Raw genomic sequence first — 22,560 nt, 5'->3', positions numbered from 1 at the left:
AATGTGCCTCGACCAGGCCCAGGCCACAGACTGAGCATGCTGTGTGGTCTTGGTCATGCTGGGGGAGGGGATCCAGACTCCCCCAGGCCCAGTGCCCTCCACTGTGCAATGACAAACCCCACCTATTCTTCTGGGAGGCACACAAGATTGGGGCTCACTGCTGTGGCCCTGGAACTGGTGGGACAAGACAAACACTGGTGTCTGGAGGAGTCAGAGAGTGGAAGGTGGGATAAATGGCCACTCACTGCCAGCTCTTGGAAGCTCACATGGGTACCTCTTTCTTGGAGTCTCGGGTTCCCCATCTGTGAAATGAAAACACTCTCTCCTTCCTGACTGAGTTCCTAAGGAATATCACATAGTAGGTCCTCATTCCTGGGAGCCCCTACACCCTGAAAGAGGTTTCCAAGATGTCTCCAGAGTGAAGGACCAATCAGCTCAGCCTTGCCAAGTATCTGGGTCTGGAGTGGCAGGTGGTTGTTGGGGGTAGTCACCCCGTTCCCAGCATTGATGTCAGCACCTCCCAGGAAATTGCCTTCTCACCTCTCCTGGGCCTAAAATAGAGCTGGGGGGGGGGGGGGGGGTGTGCAGTCACGAGCCAGAAACAGCTCCCCCATCCCAGGCGGAGGCCCTGGGTCCCTAGGGAAGCAGAGGACCCAGGAAGGGATTCCTTGCTTTCACTCCACTCTGCAGTTACCTGTGGCCTCCCAGTGTAGGTTTGAGGATGCTCTGGTCTTGAGCACAAGGTCATGGTGGGACCTCACCAGCAGTGCCCAAGCCCTACCACACCCCCATCCATCTCAGGTCTCAGGCTCTTGAGATCCCTAGCTGAAATCAGAGATCCCAGCCCCCCAGTATGGGTGGGGGTCCATCTTACCCAGCAGCCCAGGAGCACTAGGGGGCTCAGTGGGAGAAAAGGTTGGAAGGTCAGGTAGGTTTGCAGACAGGGTAACCTTGTCTGGCCAAAGAGTGGAAGACAGAGGGTGGGTGTTTCCAGAGGTGTCTTTTCCTCAAAGATTTGGGTTGGCAAGGGAGGGGCAGGAATGAGGTATGCTAACAGCATGTAAATGACCTGGCTATTGTATATATTTAGGGGATAGAATTGGGGTATCCTGTGTGAGGGATTCAGGAGCCCAGAGTTAGTAGACCAGCCCTTGCTGGTGGCTCTGGTGACTGCAATCCCCAAAGCCCTCCTGGAGGCAGGAGCATCTTTGGCCTGGAAAAGGAGTCAGCAGGATGGAAAGGGGTCTGGACCCAGGGTGTGGGACGACTCTGCAGTGACCTGCTCTCCTGTGGGTGGGTGAGAGATCCCTTCGGTCCCGTCGCTGGTCCTCTAAACTTCCCAGCTCTAACAGCCTTCGACCGGGGACCTCGTGTCTGGGTCCAGGGAAACCCCTTCCTGGGTACCACGCCGGAGGCGCGAACCTGAGCCGGAAAGACACGCCCCCGACCCCCGACCGTGCGGTCCCCCAGACTGGCCGCCTCGGGGTCAGAGCCCGGCGTCCCTCTGTTTCCCTCCTTCCCCCCTACAAACCCAGAGGTCCGCGGAGCGAGGGATGGCCAAGGCAGGGGCCGCGAGATTCGGGACGGGCGCGCCCCGCCGTGCACCTGCCGAGGGCCCCGAGGAGCCGCGGGAGGGCCGGTCTCCGGGCGGCGCCTCTTTTGTCCTCCCGTCGCGGCGGCCCCGGCCCTGGCCGGCTGGGGTGAGGGGGGGGGCGGGGGCGGGCCCTGGGCTCACGTGCTCGCCGCTCGGCTCTTAACCCGGCCCGCCGCCCAGCCGGGATGGCCGCGGCCGGAGCGAGCTGAGCCGGGCGCCCGCCCCGCAGCCGCCGCCGCCGCCGCCGCCGCCGCCGCCGCCGCCAGCCTCGCCCCCCGCCCGGCCGGCCCCCCCGCCCGCGGCTCCCGCAGCCGCGCCTCCCGCCCGCGCCTCCTCCCGCCCTCGCCGCGCCGCTCGCAGCCGCAGCCCCCGGAGCCGGAGGATTATGAGCGAGCCATGAGGCGGCTGCGGCGCTGGGCGTTCGCGGCGCTGCTGCTGCTGCTGCCGCTGCTCCCCCCGCCCGGTGAGTGCCCCCGGCCCCGGCCCCCGCGCCCTCCCTGCCCCCGCCCCGGGTTTTGCGGCGCTTTCTGCTGCAGCCACATTTTCCTGCAGTGCTCGGGGTGACAGCCTGTCCGATAGCGGGGGGGGGGGGGGGGGGGGGGGAAGAGCGGGGGGGACGGGAGGGGGGGACGGAGGGCGCGTGCACCCACCTGTCCCCATCTGGCCCGCCCCACCGCGGCCAGCCCCCTGCCGCCGGCCAGCGGACTCTGCAGGTCTCTGCGGGTGAGGGGGGGGGCAGTCGTGACAGGCGGGCGGGAGGAAAGCTCCTGGCCCCCTCCCCATCGGGCTCTTCCTCTGCAGGGGACCAGATCCGCCCAGCTCCAAGGGGCACACCAGAGTGGGGGATGAAGTGTGCTCACCCCAATCCCAAGTCTCCTGCCCCTCAGTGGGCATCCTCCTGCAGCTATGGCCTTGTCTCCTCAGGTCTTGGGACCCGGGGTCCTGTCGGAGCTCTGCACTGGCGGGTCTCACCCCAGTTGGGGAGTCCGGAAGCCCCTGAGGTCACAGAGCCCAGTCGTCTGGTGGGGGAGAGCTCCGGAGGAGAGGTCCGAAAGCAGCAGTTGGACACCAGGGTCCGCCAGGAGCCACCAGGGGGCCCGGTGAGTGGCCCTGGGTGTGAGGCCAGGGGTCTGGAGCAGGCCTGGAACCCAAGGAAGGCCACCAGGCAGCCAGGGTTTGGGCGCCTCCCCAAGAAGCCGGCTCCTGCAGCTTCTCCTTCTGTATAATGGGTGCTGGAGCCCACTAGTGGGGAGCACCCACCTGCCTCACTCCAGGCCCCCTCCAATCATCATGGGGATCCCCTGTCCTCCGTGGACCCTGGAATGCCCAGGGTACAGTCCAGCCTTGGGTCAGGGTTCCACCAGCCCCCACTCCTCTCCTGCCAAAGCAAGTGGTTCTACACCAAATTGGGCTTGGGCAAGGCAGTAGGGGGCAGGGAGAAGCAGCTAAGAGCTCCATCAAGGATTAGGGCTCCTGTTTCTCATCACAGCCACCCTCAGTGGGCTTTCTTGGAACAGCTGAGTGCTTGATCCTGCCTCAGTTTCCCCTCTGTGCACTGATAGGCTTGTCATTCTCCTTCCTGTCCTCGCCCGAGGGTGGGGCCTTAGGAAAAGGCTTGGAGGTCCCAAGCTCACCCACAAATGCCAGCTCCACCCGCCCTCTGTCCCTTTCAGCTGCCAGGCCCCTCCTGCCTCCCAGAGGAAAGTTAGGAATGAAGGAGATTAATTGCAATTAATAATTAATTAATATCATGTGAATAATAATTACCCAGATGGAATATTCATTCAGCACGGCTTGGCTCTCCAGGAGCTGGAAGCGGAAAGTTAGCCAGGCCAACTGGGGGCGGCGGAGGGCAGGATGGCAAAGGCCTGGCGGAATCAGGAGGTGTAGAGGAGAGATTCGGAGGAGGGGTACAACCGCAGTCTGGGAAGTTTGGCAGCTGGGAGTGGTGGGAGGTAAACTGGGCTGGGCAGAGGGAGGAAGGAGGGAAACGGAGGCTAGCATTACAGACATCTGTCAGACTGGCATCTGGCCCTGCCTAATGTACTTGGTTAAAAGCCCTTAGGGGAGGTGGAGGGGTTTGTGGGGGGGTGGGGGGATACTCGGGAAATGGAATAGAGCAGGAAGGCAGCATGCATAATAGATGGACCATCACTCAAGGCAGTGAGGAAGAGTGTGGTTAATGGTCCTGAGCAGGCAGGCTTGGGTGGGGGTGGGGTGGATTGGGGGTGGAGCAGGGGTGAAAGAGAAGGAGTTGGAGGCTGCCTTCAGTGTCTGCCCAGGCTCCCTGGGGGTGGGCCGCAGGGATGGTTCCAAGGCCAGGGATGGGGTATCCTGGCTGGGTTTTGTCCCTGGTCCAGCTTTCATCCTTGATGTCACCCCCATCTGAGAACTGTGCACCCAAGCCTGTGTTGGCTAGAAGTTGACTGCTCAGCCTGACTACTGGGTATGCAGGTGACAGGGGGGTCTCTTTGGGTGTCGTTCTGCTGGCTGAGTGGGTGGCATGTGTGCATTTGTGATATGTGTGTGAGTGACCAAGTGTGAATATGCCCAACAGGGTGTCTGAGGGGGTGAGGTTAGGAGTGGAGGGTTCTGTGGATCTATGGGGCAGTGGTCACCTCCAGTGGGGGTCTCTCTAGCATTGAGCCTTCCCAGGGACCTCCCTGCAGCCTCCCCAGGGGATGTAGTCATAGCCCTGCCTTATCTGTACCTCAGTCTCTCCTGGGGTGGAATTCTCACAACTCTTATAAGGCAGGTAACTTTTGCCTGCCCATTTTACAGATGAGCAAAGTGAGGCTCAGAGAAGTTGAGTAACTTGCTCAAAGTCAATCAGATCTTTTTTTTTTAATTCTTTTAATGTTTGTTTATTTTTGAGAGAGAGAGAGAGAGACAGAGCACGAGCGGGGGAGGGGCAGAGAGAGAGGGAGACACAGAATCCGAAGCGGGCTCCAGGCTCTGAGCCATCAGCACAGAGCCCGATGCGGGGCTCGAACTCACAAGCTGTGAGATCATGACCTGAGCCGAAGTCGGATGCCCAACAGACTGAGCCACCCGGGTACCCCAGATCTTTTTTTTTTTTTTTTATGTTTATTTATTTATTTTGAAAGAGAGAGAGAGAGAGAGAGAGAGAGAGAGAGAGAGAGCAAGGTAGCACAAGCGGAGAATGGGCAGAGAGAGATGGAGAGGGAAAGAATCCCAAGCAGGCTCCGTGTTCAGCACAGAGCATGATGCAGGACTTGATCCCATGATGCTGGGGTCATGACCTGAGCTAAAATTAAGAGTTGGACACTTGGGGCGCCTGGGTGGCTCAGTCGGTTGGGCGTCCGACTTCAGCTCAGGTCATGATGTCACAGCTCGTGGGTTCGAGCCCCACGTCGGGCTCTGTGCTGACGGCCCAGAGCCTGGAGCCCGCTTTGGATTCTGTGTCTCCCTCTCTCTCTGCCCCTTCCCCGCTCATGCTCTGTCTGTCTCCTTCAAAAATAAATAAACATTTAAAAAGTTAAAAAAAAAAAAAAAAAAGAGTTGGACACTTAACCGACTGAGCCACCCAGGCGCCCCTCAAAATCAACCAGATCTCTAAGCAGTGGAGTAATTCTCTCCCAGACCCGGTACTTCCCGCCACAAGGACTCTCAAGTTCAGCACAGGGGCAATCCCACGTGTCCAAAATATTTCCCCCTGACGGGAAGGACACTTTGCAGCCCTCTACCTCCCACCTGACATTTCTCCCTGAAGCACTTCTGGCCTCAGCACGTACGGGGCTGATGATGGAGCCCGTGTAGTACTGAGCCCATGTCCCAGCAGGAAGTGCCACACCCTGGCGCTGCTGGGCTGAGTCCGAAATTATTGCGTTGGTTTGGAAACTCAGGCTGAGCAAGGTGTTGAGCCAGCAGCAAGATCTCTATTTGCTGCAGGTCATGTGGCGAGTCTGGGGGCACACGCTGGCCAGCGGGGTGAGGATGATGGGGCTTTGTGTGCTCACCTGCTCTGGCCTCGGGCCGGTCATATCACCTGTCTGAGGCCGAGCTTCCTGAGCCCTAAAACCGGGATGATTTATGATAACATCAATCTCAGCATCACTCACCTCCAGAAGGTGGCGATAGGAAAGGGTTTTGTGTGCTGAGGGCTCCTGGTTTTGTGGGGGATTGTGGGGGAGAGAGAAGGTAGCCAGGAAGGAATTTAGAAGCTAGAGAAATTACAATTGCTGGGCCCTTACTGGGGCAGACACTGTTATGCCTTTACATATATTGATTTTATGTAATGCTCATCACTGCCCTAGGAGATGGGGCTGTCGCTCTTCCCATTTTACAGGTGGGGGGAGACAGGCACAGAGAGGTGAAATAACAAGCCCAAGTCACACAGCACTTAAGTAGCAGAGTCAAGATTGATACACTTGGGCCGGCCTGCCTCTCTCTCAGGGGTATAGTGAAGAGGGCCACAGGGGTCCCTTTGCCCTCTTTGCCACTGATCTCAACACCTCACTTCTGTCCAGTTTGGAAGAAAGCTGGGCCTGAGGCCCAGAGAGGTGGGGGAGCTTCTGGAAGTGCAGAAACCTGTGGTCACAGGGAGCCTGAAGCTGAAGGATGAGGCAAAAGAATAAGCAGGGCCACCGTGTACAGTTGGGCTGGTTGTTCACTGCACAAGGGTGCCCCAACAAGTAGACTGAATGAAATCTGTGGGCTCATGAGGCTACATGTGTTCCAAAGGGACTCTTCTTCTAAACCACACAGAGCTGCTGTGTGGGTCATGCCTGCCCCCTGGGGAAACCCAGACTCCTTCAGAACCAAGAAAAGGGCAGGATGTGGGGGAAGCAAACAGGATGGGGGTGGAGAAGTTCCAGCCTCCAGGCCTAGGAGATAGACTTATCAGAGCCAGCTGGAGGAGGGGGGATCCTAGTCACTGGGCTGAGCTCCTGTGAAAGCTGTCCAGACCAGCATTTACTGGAAATGCTACCCCGGAAGCCCTCTGCTGAGGGTGTGTGTTTCAGTGTTTGTGTTTTCTTGCTGGAGGGGGTCAATTCAGCAAGGCTCAGTCCCCTGCCCTTGCTAGATGGCAGTCATTGCAGGGAGCCACCGGGTCTGTGCCTGGAGCCCTAGTACCCCACTGGGGTTATGGCCACGCAGCCAAGGTCACAGCTCTGTCCTGGGATTGGAGGCAGGAGACGGTTCCTGGGAGGGGGCTGGTGGCCGGAAGCTGCCTCTGGGACTTGAGCTGAGCCCAGCTTGCTCTGGAAGGGTGAGGGCTGCGAAGAGAGATCATTCACGCAGGAGGTTAAGCTTGGGTCTGAAAGGCTCTGGGGAGGACAGCCTTGGTGGCTCCTGGCTCCACTGCTTTTGACTGAGTGACCGGGGTCAGCCACTGCTGCCTTCTGAATCCCACCCTCCTCATCCATAAGATGAGGCTAATAGTCGTCTCTGCTTTGCCAGGCTGCGTGGAGGATTCAAGGAGGTGATGTTTGTCAGATGTCCTGCCTGGGATTTGGCGAGAGCAGGTGTTTAACATCTGTAAGGCCTGCCCTCGCTCCTGCGTGTCAGGGGCAGGGTGCTGGGCAGCTGGCACCAGCTTGAAGGCTGGTGTCTGAGACAGAAGCCAGGGCATTTGGGGGTTACCTGTCAGGCTCCAGGTGGTGCTGGTGGAGGGTGGGGACAATGTGGCAGGAGTCTTGAGTTCTCCCCGGCCAGACTGGCCTGTGGGCTTGGCCTTGCCTGATTACCCCTCCTGGCTGCCTACAGGGACCCAGTTGCCCAGAGTCTGTCCCCAGAGGGACTAATGACCCTCTAAGGAAGTGACTGTCATCAAAAATTTAGGTCAAATCCCATTATCAGAAAATGTTCAACCGTTCTCACGGTCTGGGATTCCCGCTGTTCTGTGGATCAATAGAGACTCAGCACATCGCGGGGGGGGGGGGGGGTACTATTGTGGGGAGGGGATTTCTCCCTGCCTCTCTGGCTCCTTGCCATCTGCCACCACCCAGCCCATGTGGTTCATCTAGTCCTCAAAGCCCTGTTTAGCTGGAACATGTACACTCCATTCTTCAATTATTATCATTATTATTACTAATCGTTGTGATAATAACATATTAAAAAGGGCTTCCATCTGATCTCCATGACAAACTCATTTTACCAATGGAGAAACTGAGGCTCAGGCCTTCGGATGCCTTTCCATTCAACGTGACTGTTGAGCCCACTGGGCAGGGAAAAAGGTAGGCACAGCCTGTGCTTCTGGGGACTAAAAGTCACCGTGCAAGAAGTTGAATCAGTGATCAGAGAAACAGACGTCCAGAACTGTGTGCTTAAAGGTCCAGGAGTAGTGGGGGCCACAGCCCTCTGTGGGTTGGGCAGTGCTGGCTTTGTAGACATAGTGAGGAGGAGAAAGTCATGGGAGGAGATGGAAGTTTGGGAGGAGATATTTGGGGTGACAGTCTGAGGGGCAGTGCTTGGACACTCGAATTTTCTGGAGCATCCGAGAATCCTCCAGATCCTCAGTCTCCCCCTTCCCGAGCCAGTGATTCTGTAGGTCTAAGATGGGGGCCTGGCATCTGTATTTGTGATTCTGGGACTTCAGGGGGATTTTTGCCTCCTTCTTTCTGCACCCCACATCTAGGTGAGCCTGACACGGAGCATAAGACAATGCCTAGGGGGGTGAACGGGCTGGTGACAAGGGAGCTTTAGGGAGGGCACAGTCACTGAAACCAGGTGGCCCCAGCTGCCATGGCAGACATGAACTGCAGCCCCAGGGTGAGATCTGACCCCGCACCTCCCCAGCATGGCCCTGGGCCAGTCACCTCCAAGTGTCTCTCCCTGAGCCTTGGCCTGCCATTTGTAAAATGAGCACCAGACGACCCGGGCGAGTTGAGATCAAATGAGCCAGGGCACGTGAGAACCGGAGGCAAGAGCAGGGCACGGGGTCGAGGCCCAGCCGGCCAGTCACCAGCAGCGCTGAGCTGGGCACAGAGGAGGGCGGGTAGGTGGGGGTGGGTGGAGGGGGACAGAAGGGGCTCCCGAAGGAGGGACTGAGGGATGATGCGCGAGGTCGGGGGCAGGTCAGGGGCAGGAGGCAGACCATGCAAGGAGCAGTTTGGCTTTGATAGAACTCGGGCCTAAAGCTTGGCTGGGGGAGAGGGGGTGTTAGGACTCTGGTGCCAACAGCATCCCCCACCCCAGGTGACTGGAGAACAGGGGTCCTGGGGACCGAGGTGGGTTTGCCTGTTCTTTCTCTTCCTGAAGACAGGGAGTGTCCCCATGAACCCCCTGCGCAGCTATCTGGTTTCCCTCCTCTTCCTCTACCACCCTTGATGTCTCCCCCAGCCCTTCCTGGGCCCAGCCCACAGCCCCAAGAGCTGCTCTGGCTGTCATTGGCCCCTGTGCCCTGTGCCCTGCTGGGGCAGGGGCAGTCCAGCCCAGGTTGGGCCTTACCGGGTGGGGAAAGAAGAGGCTGCAGGAAATGGTGGGGACAAAAGGGACCTAGTGTCTGCTCTTCCAACAGTCTGGGCTTTCCCCAGAGTGGGGGTCAGCTTGGTTTGCACAGAGATGGGGGAGGCCAGATGGTTAGCTTGCTGACTTCCTGCATGGGGGAGATCCTGCTAGCACCAGGGCCGACCCTGCCAGAATTCTCCAGGCCCAGGACGACCTCCACCACCCAAAGCCAACCTCACAGCTTGCATCTGGGCTCATCTTACCATTTTCATTGGGGAGATCTGAGGCTCAGAGAGGCTGCTGGATTATCCCTGAAGCTGCACAGCCTGAGAGAGTAAACTCAGGGCAAGGAGCCTGAACAGGCTGCACCTCTGGGTGGCCAACAGGGGCTTTCTGTCAGGGGCAGAAAGAACAAGGAGGTACAGGCTTAAGGGCAGGGAAGGGCAGAGGTAGTCTAGGCAGGGACAGGTGGGAAAGGCAGAGATAGACCTAGCCCAGGAAGGGAGAAGGAGGGCCGAGGGGGTGGGTGGGAAGGGTAGAGGCCCAGGGGCACGGAGGAAGCAGAGATGGGCTGGGCCAGGCTAGGGCAGGAAGCGGAAAACAGTGACTCCTTGTCCTTGACTTCTATTTCAATTCTGATCGACGCTCTAAGGGCTTGGGATGGAGCTTGGAGCTCCAGTCGGCCTGGAATGGGGCAAGTCAGTGTCCTTGGTGCTCAGAGGGCTGTCTACCTAGGCTCTGCGCCTTCACCCCCCCTCATCCCCTGAGTCCAGACTCTCGTGCCCCCTCTTCTCTTGAGGTCACTGTTCCTCCAGGCACACTAGCTTCAGGCCTGGAGTCCCCACTCCCCACAGGAGCTGGGCGCCCAGACCTGGAAGGGCAGCCATCTTGCTCAGGCCTGGTATGTTGCCATGACAACCTGGAGCCTCCCACTGCAAAGGCCCCTCTGAAAAATTTATCAGGAAAACTTCCGTGTTTAAAAATTAACCACGGGATTGAAATATTAAAGATGAGCTGCTTTGGGCAAGGCAGAGGGCAATGGACTTGGGGGTAGAGGAGCCAAGTTCTTCCCTCCTGACAGGATGGCATCTTCCCATCACCCCAGCTTCCAATTCTCACCCACGCCACCCTGTCTGCAGAGTCCGAGGCCTCCTCTGTAAATTGAGGCTGGGGCCAGGATACAGGAAGGGAGGGGCCTGCTTTACAGGGCCCAAGGATCACACTGCACCCCATCTCCGGCTTGCCCCTTTCCCATGGTACTTCTGGGGGCTTCCCTTTAGTCCACGTGAGGGGGGGGGCTGCCAACGGGGGGAGGGTGGTGTGAAGCAGTGGGCGGGCTGAGCTCCCTTCCATCCCCGCTGCTTGGGTAGACTGGCCCCAGGAGGCACCTACACCAGGTGGATGGGCTGACCCCTGCCCCCCGTGCTGCTCACAGTACCCCGGGCCCAGAGGGTGGGTTGGGCTGTACCCAGGGGTGCGTTCTCCTGTCCCTGCTCCCAGGAAAGGAACAGGGTCTTGGAGGAAGATGAGCTTGTACAAAGCATCTCCCACCCAAATCAATGGTCCCGTCAGCTGCTGGGCTGGGCCATCCCTTCCTCCCCAGTGCTACTCCCTATTCTGGGATTCCTCAGGTTGACTCCCCTCTGCCCTCTCCCCACCCCCAGCCTGTCCACCTGGCCCAGGTGAGTTTCGTCATCCCAGCCTTCAACTCAAACTTCACTCTGGACCTGGAGCTGAACCAGTGAGTGTGGACGGGAGCCTGGGAGAAAGGGCAGCAGGCGGGTGGGCAAAAGCACAGCCTAGATGCGGCTTGGGTGGGGGGGGGGGGGGGGATGGGGGCAGGGCCGGGTCCTGCGGCCTGAATCTGAGCTGGGGCAGGACCCAAGCCTGACCCAACGCCAGCGGTGATCCCCCTCCTTTCTCCCGCCCCTTCTGTCTGTTCCAGTCACCTCCTCTCCTCACAGTATGTGGAGCGCCATTTTAGCCGGGAGGGGACAACCCAGCACAGCACCGTGAGTGCCTTGGGAAGGGGACAAGGGAGGTGGGACGAAGAGACGGGTGGTCCCTGGAGATGGGATCCGAGGTACACCTATACTCGGGTGGGCCCAGCCCCTTTGGGGTCCTCCATCTGTCCCACCACGGAGGCTCCCAGAGTCTGAGTCACCATGGCGAATGGTGTGGAGCCCGAACTCCCTTCACCCAGCTCCCAAGGTCTGACTCCCAGCCAGCCTCTCTACCTGACATCAAGGCTTTCAGGGACCCTTCCTGCTCCATGCCCCCCAGACTCTTCTAGGAGGGGACAGTTGGGGAAATGCCCTTCTTGCTCAGCACCAAGGCCTTGGGAATTCCTGGCTGCCTGGGACACCAGGGTCCCAGCCCCGGAAGCCCAGGGGCCTGAGCAAAGATGAATGAGTGTCTATAAATAGCCTCCTTCCTCCCCACCCCCACCCCCGCACCCCTCAACCAGCCAGTTCAGTAACTGGAGCACAAGTAATTCTGCAGGAGCAGGGAGGGGGTGCTGGCCCCTCTGACCCGAGAGCCCCGGCCAAGTGGACACAGGCTGCTCACGGTTCCTCAGCCACAGACCGTGTCCAGAGGGGGTCCACGGAGGCAGTGGTGTCCGTGAACGCACTGTGTGCGCAGTTGCATGTGTGTGCGCTGGGGGGCGGGGTGGGGGGGTCCACAGCTTTCATCTGATTAAGCGAGCTCATCTGTGGGAAGCGCTCCGAACAGTGCCTGGCACACGAGCACTAGCTCTTCTTGGAGGAATCTGTGAACCGTGCACCAGATGGTTGAGAGCCACTGATGTAGTCCAGCTTCCTCATCTTGTAGGTGAGGTGAAGGAGGCTAGGAACTGGGAAAGGAGAGGGCTAGGAACTTGTCCAGGCGAAACAGCCAATTAGGAGCACGCCCGGAGGGGAAGCAGGACCCCCAGGAAGCGCAGCCACCTGCACACCGAGCAGCTTTGGTGGCCCTGACCTCTCCTGCCAGGGCAGGGGGCATGTCTGCTCACCTCCTGCTCCTCCAGGGGGCCGGAGACCACTGCTACTACCAGGGGAAGCTCCGCGGGAACCCCCACTCCTTTGCCGCCCTCTCCACCTGCCAGGGCCTGCAGTGAGTATGGGGAGGGGCTGGGCGGCGGGAAGAGCCTCCAGCGCCGGCCTGGGGATGCATAGTGGGGAGCTGCACCTCTCTCTCCGCAGTGGGGTCTTCTCAGACGGGAACTTCACCTACATCGTGGAGCCCCGCGAGATGGCCAGGCCTCAGGAACCCCCCCAGGTGAGCCCCTCACAGTCCTCTGACAGCCCTCCTACGCACATCCCGATGGCTTGTCCCAATGGCTGTCGCTGCCTCCTCCCTTGGTAACCTCAGCCTTCCTGCCCTCCTCAGTCACCCCAGCTCTGGTTCCATCCCCCTGTGCCCTCAGCTCCAATGTCCCCTCTGTCCCTCAAGTAACCTCCCTTTGGGCTCCAGTGTCCTTTGCCCCTATCTCTCAGGGCGACCCCAGGTCTTGACCCCGGAATCTGAGCATCTGGGAGATCAGATCCGACATGGGAGCTCTGGCCAGTTCTGGGTCACCCTGGGGTGGGGTGGGGGGAAGGGCTGGAGCTGTCCCTCCCCATCTGGACTCAGAGCAGACCTGGTCAGCCCCCCAAGAACTAATTCCCCCTCATTGCAGGGACCCCTTCCCCACCTCATTTACCGGACCCCTCTCCTCCCAGCCCCCCTCGGATGCAGGGAACCAGGTAAGGGAGGGAAAGCGGGGCTGGGGAGGGGGCCGGCTGTGCCCCCCTCACCTGACCCCTCCCCCCAGGCTGCCTATTTGCTGCCCCTGCTCATTCTGCTCCTGTGAACCGGCCGAGGCTGAGAAGGAAAAGGCAGGTACGGGGGCCCGCGCAGACCTCGGGCTGCAGAGACCTCAGGCTGTGGTCCAGAGCAGGACACCCCATCCAGGACTGGGGCAAAGGAGGGCTCAGACTGATGTGGCTGGGGGCCAGGGAACCATGCCCGGGAGGAAGCCCCCACCCCATCTCCTAACACCCGTGTCTACACCTGTCCACACTATGGACAAACTGAGACTGCCTGTCCTCATACCAAGGCTGGGGAGAGAGGGGATCCCCACCAGTGGGGGACTGGCATTGTCCCTGACTGGAGTTCAGCACCCTTGAGCCTGTCCATGGCTTGGCCCTGACGCTGGGCATGGAGGGGACTGATTCCAAGTGCCCACCCACCCCCCAGGTCCGCCGGGGCCACCCTACTGTGCACAGTGAGACCAAGTACGTGGAGCTGATCGTGGTCAACGACCACCAGCTGGTAAGATCCCCAGCCTGGGGGCAACTCTGGGAGGGGGGCACGAAGCAGCCTGGGCCTCCGCCCACTCTCTTTCCTCCCAGTTTGAGCAGATGCGCCAGTCGGTGGTCCTCACCAGCAACTTTGCCAAGTCCGTTGTGAACCTGGCGGATGTGGTGAGCTGCCTCTCTTCCCTTCCCACTCCTCTGTCGCCCCTGCCCCAATGCCCCGCCACACACAGGCTTCGGGTGAGCTTGGGGGGTGGGGGCCCTGTCAGCCTCGGATAGAGAGAGACAGACTGAGGCCCTCCCCCAGCCCTGTCCCCCCCCTACTCTCCTGCCCTCCAGCCCCACCCTCATCTACTCCCCTCTGAGCCCAGATGTACAAGGAGCAGCTCAATACCCGCATCGTGCTGGTTGCCATGGAAACATGGGCCGATGGGGACAAGATCCAGGTGCAGGATGACCTCCTGGAGACCTTAGCTCGGCTCATGGTCTATCGGCGGGAGGGCCTGCCTGAGCCCAGTGATGCCACCCATCTCTTCTCGTGAGTCCCGCAGCCCCCACATCCTGTCAGCCTCTCATGGTTGCTGCAGTGCACGGGGTTGCTGAACACCTGCTCTGCGTCAGGTGCCCTTGCAGGGCCCGGGCACTGGGCTCGCCTTGCACCAGCCCCCAGCCACTTGTCACAGGCTGGACAATGTCCCTTACATCTTAGGCTGATGCCCGTTTTCCCTGACCCCAGTGATCTTCCTCTGCCTATCATCTTCCTTTTGTCCCCTCTTCTCTTTTCAAACTGTCCCAGCATTCCTTCCTCAAGGACCCAATGCCCGAAAGAAGAAAAAAATCTGATAAAACTCCTTATGATTAGAGATGATCTTATAGGAGCCTCTCATTTGACTTATGGACAGACAGAGAGAGGAAGGGGCTTGCCTGAGGTCACACAGGCTGACAGGAAAGGCAGTGCTCACCTCCCCAAAGAAGGGCTCTAGTGTAGGAGGCTCCCCAGCCTCCCCTTCACAGCCTAGGGAAGGCACCATAGGCAAGGCAGGGGGTTCTCCTGACAATCCTCTCCCTTCCAGGGGCAGAACTTTCCAGAGCACCAGTAGTGGGGCCGCCTACGTGGGGGGCATCTGCTCGCTATCCAGGGGTGGGGGTGTGAATGAGGTAAGCAGTGTGGGGTATGGCTGGGGGTGGGGGTTGAAGACAGAGGGACTGTGAAGGGCATGAGCCCTGTGCCTTTGGACGGATGTAGACATCTTTGTGTTCCATCTTCCTCACCTCAAGTACGACAACATGGGGGCCATGGCAGTGACCCTGGCCCAAACGCTGGGACAGAACCTGGGCATGATGTGGAATAAACACCGGAGCTCAGCAGGTATCAATGAAGACCCATGTGGCCCCACAACCAGCCTAGACCCACTCCCAGCAGCTCTAGAAGTGAAGAGAGTGTCAATGGGAGGGGGGCAGTCCTCCACCCTCCCTTATATCCACTTGGCTCACTCCACAGGGGACTGCAAATGCCCGGACAACTGGCTGGGCTGCATCATGGAGGACACTGGGTGAGTTCTTAGGGACAAACTAGGGGAGGGTCTTGGGCGACGGAGAATCTGGACCCAGTGGGTGGTAGTCTGGACCCAGTGGCCTCGGGAGGCCCATCTATTGGGACCACTTAGGATTTCAATAAGCTCAGTTTTCAGTTTTCTGAGGACCCTGCACCAGGAGACCCACATTCCCTAGCTGGACACAAAAACTGCTAGGCTGTAGTGCGCGCTGTCGCCACTGGGTGCCGCCAAAGCCTCGTTTGGAGGCACCTTTCCGCCTTAGCGCTCCAACCTCCCAACTGCTGAGTCCTGAGGTTTGGAGGGGGGTGGGAGACAGGAGCAACGTCCCCTGCCCACTTCTGCTTGGTGGCAGGAGGATTATTATGCAGTCTCCGGACACACAGATCCTCAGGCTCCTCGAGATGGTGACCTACTACCCCTATGCACCCCATCCCCAATCTTGAGAAGGGGCGAGAGAGTGGGCCTGGACTCAGCGGCTCCGTCCCTTACCCCTGCCCAGATTCTACCTGCCCCGCAAGTTCTCGCGCTGCAGCATCGACGAATACAACCAGTTTCTGCAGGAAGGAGGCGGGAGCTGTCTCTTCAACAAGCCTCTCAAGGTACTAGCCCCTGGGGGGGGTGTGGGGGGGGGGGGACGTGGGAACGAGGTTTGGACAGGGTCCCGGCCAGACTCCCGACACCCCTCCCCCGTCCAGCTCCTGGACCCGCCTGAGTGTGGAAACGGCTTCGTGGAGGCGGGAGAGGAGTGCGACTGTGGCTCGGTGCAGGTGAGAGACTAGTGAGGGCTCCAGGTGGGTGACAGGGGCGCGCGCCATTGAACGTCTGGGTGGGGAGGTTCAGGACTTGCCCACCTCCCTGCCCTTGTCCCCGCGTCCCTCAGGAGTGCAGCCGTGCGGGCGGAAATTGCTGCAAGAAATGCACCCTGACTCACGACGCCATGTGCAGCGACGGGCTCTGCTGTCGCCGCTGCAAGGTAAGGGTCATCTACTGTCAGGGCGGGACGGAAGCACACCTAGGAGGGATGGGGGCTGCGGGCTTCCCGATAAGGGGTGGTGCTTAGGGAGGAGGAGCCGCCGGAGGCGGAGTAAATGTGGGGCGGGACTTGACGCAAAGAAAGCGCCAATGGAGCGGGAGAGGGGCGGGGCGTGCGCCCCCCCCCCCCCCCAAAGGTCCTGTTAAAGGCGGGGCTACGAGGAGCGGGGCGAGGCACCTATCCCGAGGTGGTGGGAGGGGCGGAACCGTGAGCGGGCCTGGGGGCGGTGCTGAGTGGGCCGGGAGGGATCGAGGGGCGGGCGAGGAGTTGCCGAGATGAGTGAGGGGCCTCGAGAAAGGCGGGCGGGGAGTCGGCGGTTCTGGACTGAGCCACGATCCCTTTCCCAGTACGAGCCGCGGGGTGTCTCCTGTCGAGAGGCGGTGAACGAGTGCGACATCGCGGAGACCTGCACCGGGGACTCGAGCCAGGTCCGTCCGGCCCAACCGCCCTGAGGGACCCTGGGCGAGGCAACCCCTATCTCTATCGCTTTGGCTCCGCGGAGCTACGTGTCTCTGAGGCCCTTCCCTCCGCTGCTGGTGTCGCCACCGCTGGTCAGCCTCAGTTTCCTCGACTGAGAAACCGGTTCTTCATGCCTCCTGGTTTCGTTTCTTCAGTCATTATTTCAGTATAGTCTGGCTGGGGTTCCCAGGGCCTGGCACGGTGCCTGGTGTGTACTCGGGATCAAAGTGTGTAATAATATTAGTTAACATCTCTTAAGCCCTTATTACGTGCCACGTACTTAGTTCCATTTAGTTCTCCCAGCTCTGTGAAGTAGGTACAGGATACAGGGAGAGGCTATGGGATTTGCCAGTCTGCGTCGTCGTAGCCTGAGTTCTGAGCCAGACCTCTTGTCCTTGACATGAAAGAGCACTGAACTATGAGCCCCACGAGGGGCGCATTTGGCACCCCTTCATCCCTCGGCTCTCAGTCCAGCACCTCTCTCCACAGTGTCCCCCTAACCTGCACAAGCTGGATGGTTACTACTGCGATCACGAACAGGTATGATGGGGTGGGGGCTCCTCCTCCTCAGGGCCTCTGACTCAGTACAGTCTCTTGTCTTGTATCCATTCTGACCACTCCGTGTCTCAGTCCCTTGTCTCTTGTTTTTCCTTAGGGCCGCTGCTATGGAGGTCGCTGCAAAACCCGGGACCGGCAGTGCCAAGCCCTTTGGGGCCACGGTGAGTCTTTGGCTGGGAGTGGGAGAGGGTCTCTGGAGGACCCAGAATCAAGAGGCTGAGGAGGGGCAAGTTCTCGCTAAAAATACCCTCTTACGAGTGCGTGGCTCTCCAGGATCTCAGGAACCCAGCTGGACTGGGGATCAGGCCAGAGTGTTGGAGATGCAGGCCTGAGGTCCCCGGGTGGGTGCTGGGGTGAGTGGGTGACGCTTGGCATCATCTCCTTACAGCGGCTGCTGATCGCTTCTGCTATGAGAAGCTGAACGTGGAGGGGACAGAGCGTGGGAACTGTGGACGCAAGGGGTCAGGCTGGGTCCAGTGCAATAAACAGTGAGTTGCCAAGGCTCCTGGTTGGCCTCCCCAGCTCTGGGGCTGGGGAGGGTTTTTGTCAGAGTTGGGACAGAAGGTTCTAGGATGAGCCTATGAGTCCCAACAGAGAATATGTGAAAAATTAGGCGGTGGGGAGAAGGCAGATTCGAGTTCAGAAGTAATAGTAGTTAGTAGTTGGGTTGAAGGTCAGACTTGGGGCTCACTGTCTCCATGCTGCCCCAACAGGGACGTGCTCTGTGGCTTCCTCCTCTGTGTGAACATCTCTGGAGCTCCTCGACTGGGAGATCTAGGGGGGGACATCAACAGTGTCACCTTCTACCACCAGGGCAAGGAGCTGGACTGCAGGTTTGGGCTGGGACCCGGTTTGGGGAGGGGCAGACTGCAGCCGCGATGGGGGTGGGGGACAAGGGCTGAGGCTGGCCATGCCGGCTCCTCCAGGGGTGGCCACGTCCAGCTGGCTGACGGCTCCGACCTGAGTTACGTGGAGGATGGCACAGCCTGTGGGCCCAACATGCTGTGCCTGGATCATCGCTGCCTGCCTGCCTCTGCCTTCAACTTCAGCACTTGCCCCGGCAGCGGGGAACGCCGGATCTGCTCCCACCACGGAGTGCGTGCCTGGGGGCTGGGGATGGTGGGAGGAGCTCGCGACGGGCGGGACAGAGCCCCTCTCATGTCTGCTGGCCCCACCCCACCTCTAGGTCTGCAGCAACGAAGGGAAGTGCATCTGTCAGCCCGACTGGACAGGAAAAGACTGCAGCATTCACAACCCCCTGCCCACGTCTCCACCCACGGGGGAGACGGAGAGATATAAGGGTGAGACTGCAGCTGGCCGGGATGGGGCTCTGTCTCTCCCCTTCTCCATGCCTGTCCCTGCCAACCGAGCCCTGCCCTCCTCCCCAGGTCCCAGCGGTACCAACATCATCATCGGCTCCATCGCGGGGGCTGTCCTGGTTGCAGCCATCGTCCTGGGCGGCACGGGCTGGGGATTTAAGTAAGAGACACACATGCGCCCCCCACACCACTAGGTGTTCTTTGTGTGTGGAGGGTGGGTATTGGAACCCCAGAGTGTTGGAGCTGAGGGGGCCTTTCTGAGAAGTTAGCTAATAAGCCAGAGTCTGAGCCAGCCACAGGGTCTTGTTTTGCTCACATTTAAAAAAAACCAAGAGGTTTACATTAACAATCCTGATTTCTAGCTTCTCTTGCAAAAGAAGACTGGCCCTCAGTACGTCTCAGCACGGCCATGGAGTGGAGCTGAGCAGGGGCTGCCTAAAACAGGGCTGTGTCCTCTGTCCCTAGGCCCCTAGTCCCCACCTAGCCTTCAGTGTTCTGTGAGCATCTGAGTCTGGGGCCCTCGAGCTGGTCTCACCTCTTCAAGGTGCAGAGGAGGGACCTGAGGCCCAGGGTCATGTGGTGCGTTAGTTGCAGAATCAGGACTCAAACCCAGGTATCTCTCTCTAGGCCTATCTTTAGTGACCAGGTCCTAGGGACCCTGGCTAATCTCTGGGGCAAGGGGTCTCATGGGAGCCAGAAAGGCCCTCTCTGAGAGAAGGGCAAGGTCACAGATGGCTCCTTTTCTTTCCCTCTCTGCCTGTCCTCTCCTTGGCTCCTGAAGAAACATCCGCCGGGGAAGGTACGACCCGACCCAGCAGGGGGCAGTGTGACGCCGGTCACGTCATCCCTCCCGCTGTGCCTGTCTCCTCCATCTCATTCGTCACCTCACATTCTGTCGATGGGGGAGCCAGGGGCTGATTCCCCACCCCTGCTGTCACTGCTGTCACTACAGGGGTGGGAGAGCCCCGCTCCGGAAAGAAAGCCCTCAGCCTGCCCTTGCCCCTTCCTCCTGCCCACCTGCCCTCCCAGGCCTTGGTCCATTTACTCCTGCCCTTCCAATGGCCACATCACCCCTGCCCAGGTGGGCCCTGGAGCTGTGTCCCCTGTAGTCCCCATCCCCGGGGAGAGGAGCTACCTCTGCGTCCCATCTGTTTTGTCTTCCATGTCACCGCTGTCTGAACTTCCCACCAGATCCCCTCCCTGGCCAGCCTGTGACTTGCCGCCTCTAGGGCTCAGCACTGACCTCCTAGGGCCTGGCTCAGGGGCTCTCCCTCTGGGCCGTGCCTCACATCCTCCCCTGATGCCCCCTCTCCGTTCCAGGTCCGGAGGGGCCTAAGTGCCACCCCCTCCCTCCGAGCCTGGCGCCCACCGTCTCCGCCCTGAACCACGAGGCTGCCCCCGCCCAGCCATGGAGGGAGGCACCATGCAAATGTCTTCCGGGCCCAAGCCCTTCAACTCCTGGTCCCATGGGGGTTTGGGTGGGGGGGGGGGGGGGGGGTGTGTGGCCTCGCCCTTCACATCACCAGGGTGGACCAGGCCTGGGGCCTTTCCCTCATGGTCCCTCACCCCACCTCATGCGGCTTTGGCCTTGTACACCAACTCTCCCTGTGTGAATGTAGCTTCCATCATCACGGACTGCCGCAGCTCAAGGTGGGAGGGGGGGCTAGAGGGATGCCCTCCCCCCAGTGGGCATGGCCTGGGAAGGCCCTTCCTCAAAACCAGGCAGCTGGGACCAGGGTTTTAGCTCTCTGGGACTTAGGGGGAGGGGGCTGACATCTACACTTTTTTTTAACTGAATCTTAACTGATGAATGTAACTTTGGGGGTGCTGGGGCGAGGGAAATTGGGATATTTTGACATTTCCAGGAGGGACCAGAGGAACTGAGGCCTGGCCCTTCCCTGGGGCCCTTTCCCTGGATGATCACACCTGGAATCCTCTCATTGAACATAGCTGTCCCCAAGCCATGCAGGGGTGGGGCGTCCTTGCTTGCCCCTTGGCCCAGCCCTGTGAGCTTGGAGAGCAGAATGAGCGCTGATTCAAACCAAAGCTGCCTGTTCTGTGCCCAAGGCCTAAGTCATGGGTGCGACGACCACATGTCCCAGATTGTCTACAATTTCAAAGTGACCATCCTGCTGTCCCTGCCAGGACGCATGTATTTGGGGGTCTAGAAAATACAGTCCCTGAACTAAAAAGGCACCTTCCCCCTTTCAAGAAGGGTGATTCCGGGGCTGACTCAGGGTTTAGGTGCCCCCCCCCACCCCCCCTTGTGGCCTAGAGGTCCCAGGCTGGGCCATCTTCCCAGGGAGGATTCTCCCAAGCAGGAAAAGCCAGGGGTGGCCCTGTGACTGGAGGGTGAGGGCTTTTGCCTGCAATGTACAAGAGGAGGTAAGAAAAGGCAGGTCTCCTATATGATCCTCAGCTTCTAGAAAAGTCCTCAAGGCCCTGTCAAACTCATTCTGCTCCTTACCCCCATTCCAGGGCTGAGTAGTAAGTTTACAGTTGTTCTCCCCATTACGTCCTCCGATTCCCACTGCAGCCGAGCCTGAGAGATAGGCCGAGGCTGGGCGGGATTCCTCAGCCCTCCCATGAACTCAGTCCTGCCCATGCATGGCCTTCCTCAAGACCCATGGGACAGTGAAGCCTTGGCTCGACTGCTAAAAACCAGCTGGCAAGGGCAAGATGGGGATCAAGCTACCTTATGGGATGAAAGCCACAAATGAGCAGAGCCCCTCTCCCCAGGAATACCCCACCCAGACTCAGCAGGGGTTTCTGAACACCCCAGGGCCTTTGAGCTGTTATAGTCCCTCTGTTTCTGGGGCATCTGTGAGGAGGAAGTGGCTCCCTGTTTATCTGCACCACCCCTCAGGGCAAACGGGACTGAGACCCATTGACACCCTTTTGGGTGGCCGGATGTGGCTACGGTGGGGTCCTCAATACTGCGGTCCAGCTGGCACTGCCCAAGAGAAGGGGGGGCGGGGCACCCTCTGGCCAGTCCTGCTCCACCAGCCCCACAAGCAGGAGGGGAAGGGCTGGGGTTTGCACCGCTGCTGCCGTGCCGGTACCGGAAGACACTCTGGTGGTACGCGTGTGCACACAGCCGGCGATGCATCTGGCACAAGCATTTGGATCCACATCTCTGCACAAGTGTGAATACCTCTACACACGCAGACATGCCTGTGTGTGCACACACACGGGAGTGGGCGTGGGGATGTGGAGGACTCAAGACCTTCTGCGACCAGTCCACCTGGCTCCCAGCCGTCTGCATCCTCCCGCCCCACCCGGGCCGGGCCCACCCCGGCAGCACCCAGGGAGGAGTGGAGGCTGCCCTGGCCTGGGCCTGGAACTGGCTCCATACAGCATCCTGTAAATATGTCATCTGGGGCTCGGGGTGGGGAGGCAGGGACAGGAACATCAATTAAAGATCATGTCCTGGGGCTTCCATGGAGCTCACACCAACCTGTGTCTCTTTTTCTGTAAATGACCTCACTGTGACTCGGGACCCTTCCCTGGCCCCAGAGGGAACATGATGACTGGGCCACTGAGGGGAGGAAGTGAGCACCCAGGACCAGGCGCTGGGAGACCCGGGCGAGGGGGTGTAGTTTTCCATTCCCGGCCAGGAAATAGGCGCAGACTGGGTGGAGGGCCAGCCCTTCCGCTTCCTCGGCTCTCCCAGCAAAGATAACTGCCTTCCTCTGGCTTTGGCAAAGCAGAAGCGGAGGTGAATAGGAAGCCTCTTACCCAAAGGCAGGAGACCCAGCTTCCCTTTTATGGTTAAGGTCAGAGAAGCCTCTCTTGCCTCCGAAGAGATTCCAGAAAGGTGGATAAAACCGCTAATCTGGTCCTGGGGCACCTGCTCTTCAGCCTGCAGAGTTTGCGGTCTCTCACCCCTGCCACTCTCCCACCATGCCAGAGAGGGACTGAGCAAGGCCAAGGCTTCGAGCCCCTCCCACCCCACAGGAACTATCTTCCCATCTTCCCCTTTAGAGGCTTTGGGCCTGGAGGTGTCTGGCTCTGGAGGTCCTGCTTATTCGGGGGAAAGATAAGATGCGAGGCGGGGGCAGGGAATGAAGGCAACGTAAGATACCAAGATACTGTAGAGGTCATGGGAGCAGGAAATAGCAGCAGCGGTCATGGGCTTGGAGACAATGAGCAGCCCCAGAAGCCTAGCCCCCCACTGCCGAAAGGGCAGGTGTCCCAGGACCACGGCAGCTCACAAGCAGAGAGAGTAGGATTCAGGGCAGCACCAGCCCCGGTTCCTGGTCCCCACCCTGTGGTGACATCTGAGTCCCCCCAGGATTTCGGGAACACTCTACCCCCCATCTCTTCACCT

The 22,560-nt window shown here is 59.7% G+C and overlaps 1 protein-coding gene across 4 annotated transcripts; it reads left to right on the top strand.

The window, feature by feature from the left end:
* The first annotated feature begins 1,839 nt into the window (after positions 1–1,839).
* On the top strand, positions 1,840–21,686 carry ADAM11 (ADAM metallopeptidase domain 11). 4 transcript variants are annotated; one of them, XM_058704842.1, is made up of 27 exons: positions 1,845–2,057; positions 2,519–2,694; positions 10,672–10,748; positions 10,953–11,019; positions 12,036–12,121; positions 12,211–12,286; positions 12,687–12,753; positions 12,822–12,889; positions 13,247–13,321; positions 13,402–13,473; positions 13,677–13,843; positions 14,379–14,463; positions 14,584–14,674; positions 14,807–14,858; positions 15,361–15,460; positions 15,557–15,628; positions 15,742–15,834; positions 16,242–16,322; positions 16,843–16,893; positions 17,009–17,072; positions 17,300–17,399; positions 17,625–17,744; positions 17,838–18,006; positions 18,098–18,212; positions 18,300–18,390; positions 19,012–19,029; positions 19,551–19,684. In XM_058704842.1, exons 1-27 carry the CDS (start codon positions 1,991–1,993, stop codon positions 19,564–19,566), a joined length of 2,316 nt encoding a protein of 771 aa, XP_058560825.1. In that variant the 5' UTR covers positions 1,845–1,990; the 3' UTR covers positions 19,567–19,684. The 4 variants fall into 4 exon arrangements, with proteins under 4 accessions (XP_058560823.1, XP_058560825.1, XP_058560824.1 ...); XM_058704840.1 differs by lacking the exon at positions 17,838–18,006 and having other exon boundaries at positions 1,840–2,057; positions 19,551–21,686; XM_058704841.1 differs by having other exon boundaries at positions 19,012–19,665.
* The last annotated feature ends 874 nt before the right edge of the window (positions 21,687–22,560 follow it).

Source organism: Neofelis nebulosa, chromosome 16, assembly GCF_028018385.1.
Source record: "Neofelis nebulosa isolate mNeoNeb1 chromosome 16, mNeoNeb1.pri, whole genome shotgun sequence".
In the NCBI taxonomy this organism is placed as follows: Eukaryota; Metazoa; Chordata; class Mammalia; order Carnivora; family Felidae; genus Neofelis; species Neofelis nebulosa.
This window is presented reverse-complemented; position numbering and strand designations above follow the sequence as displayed.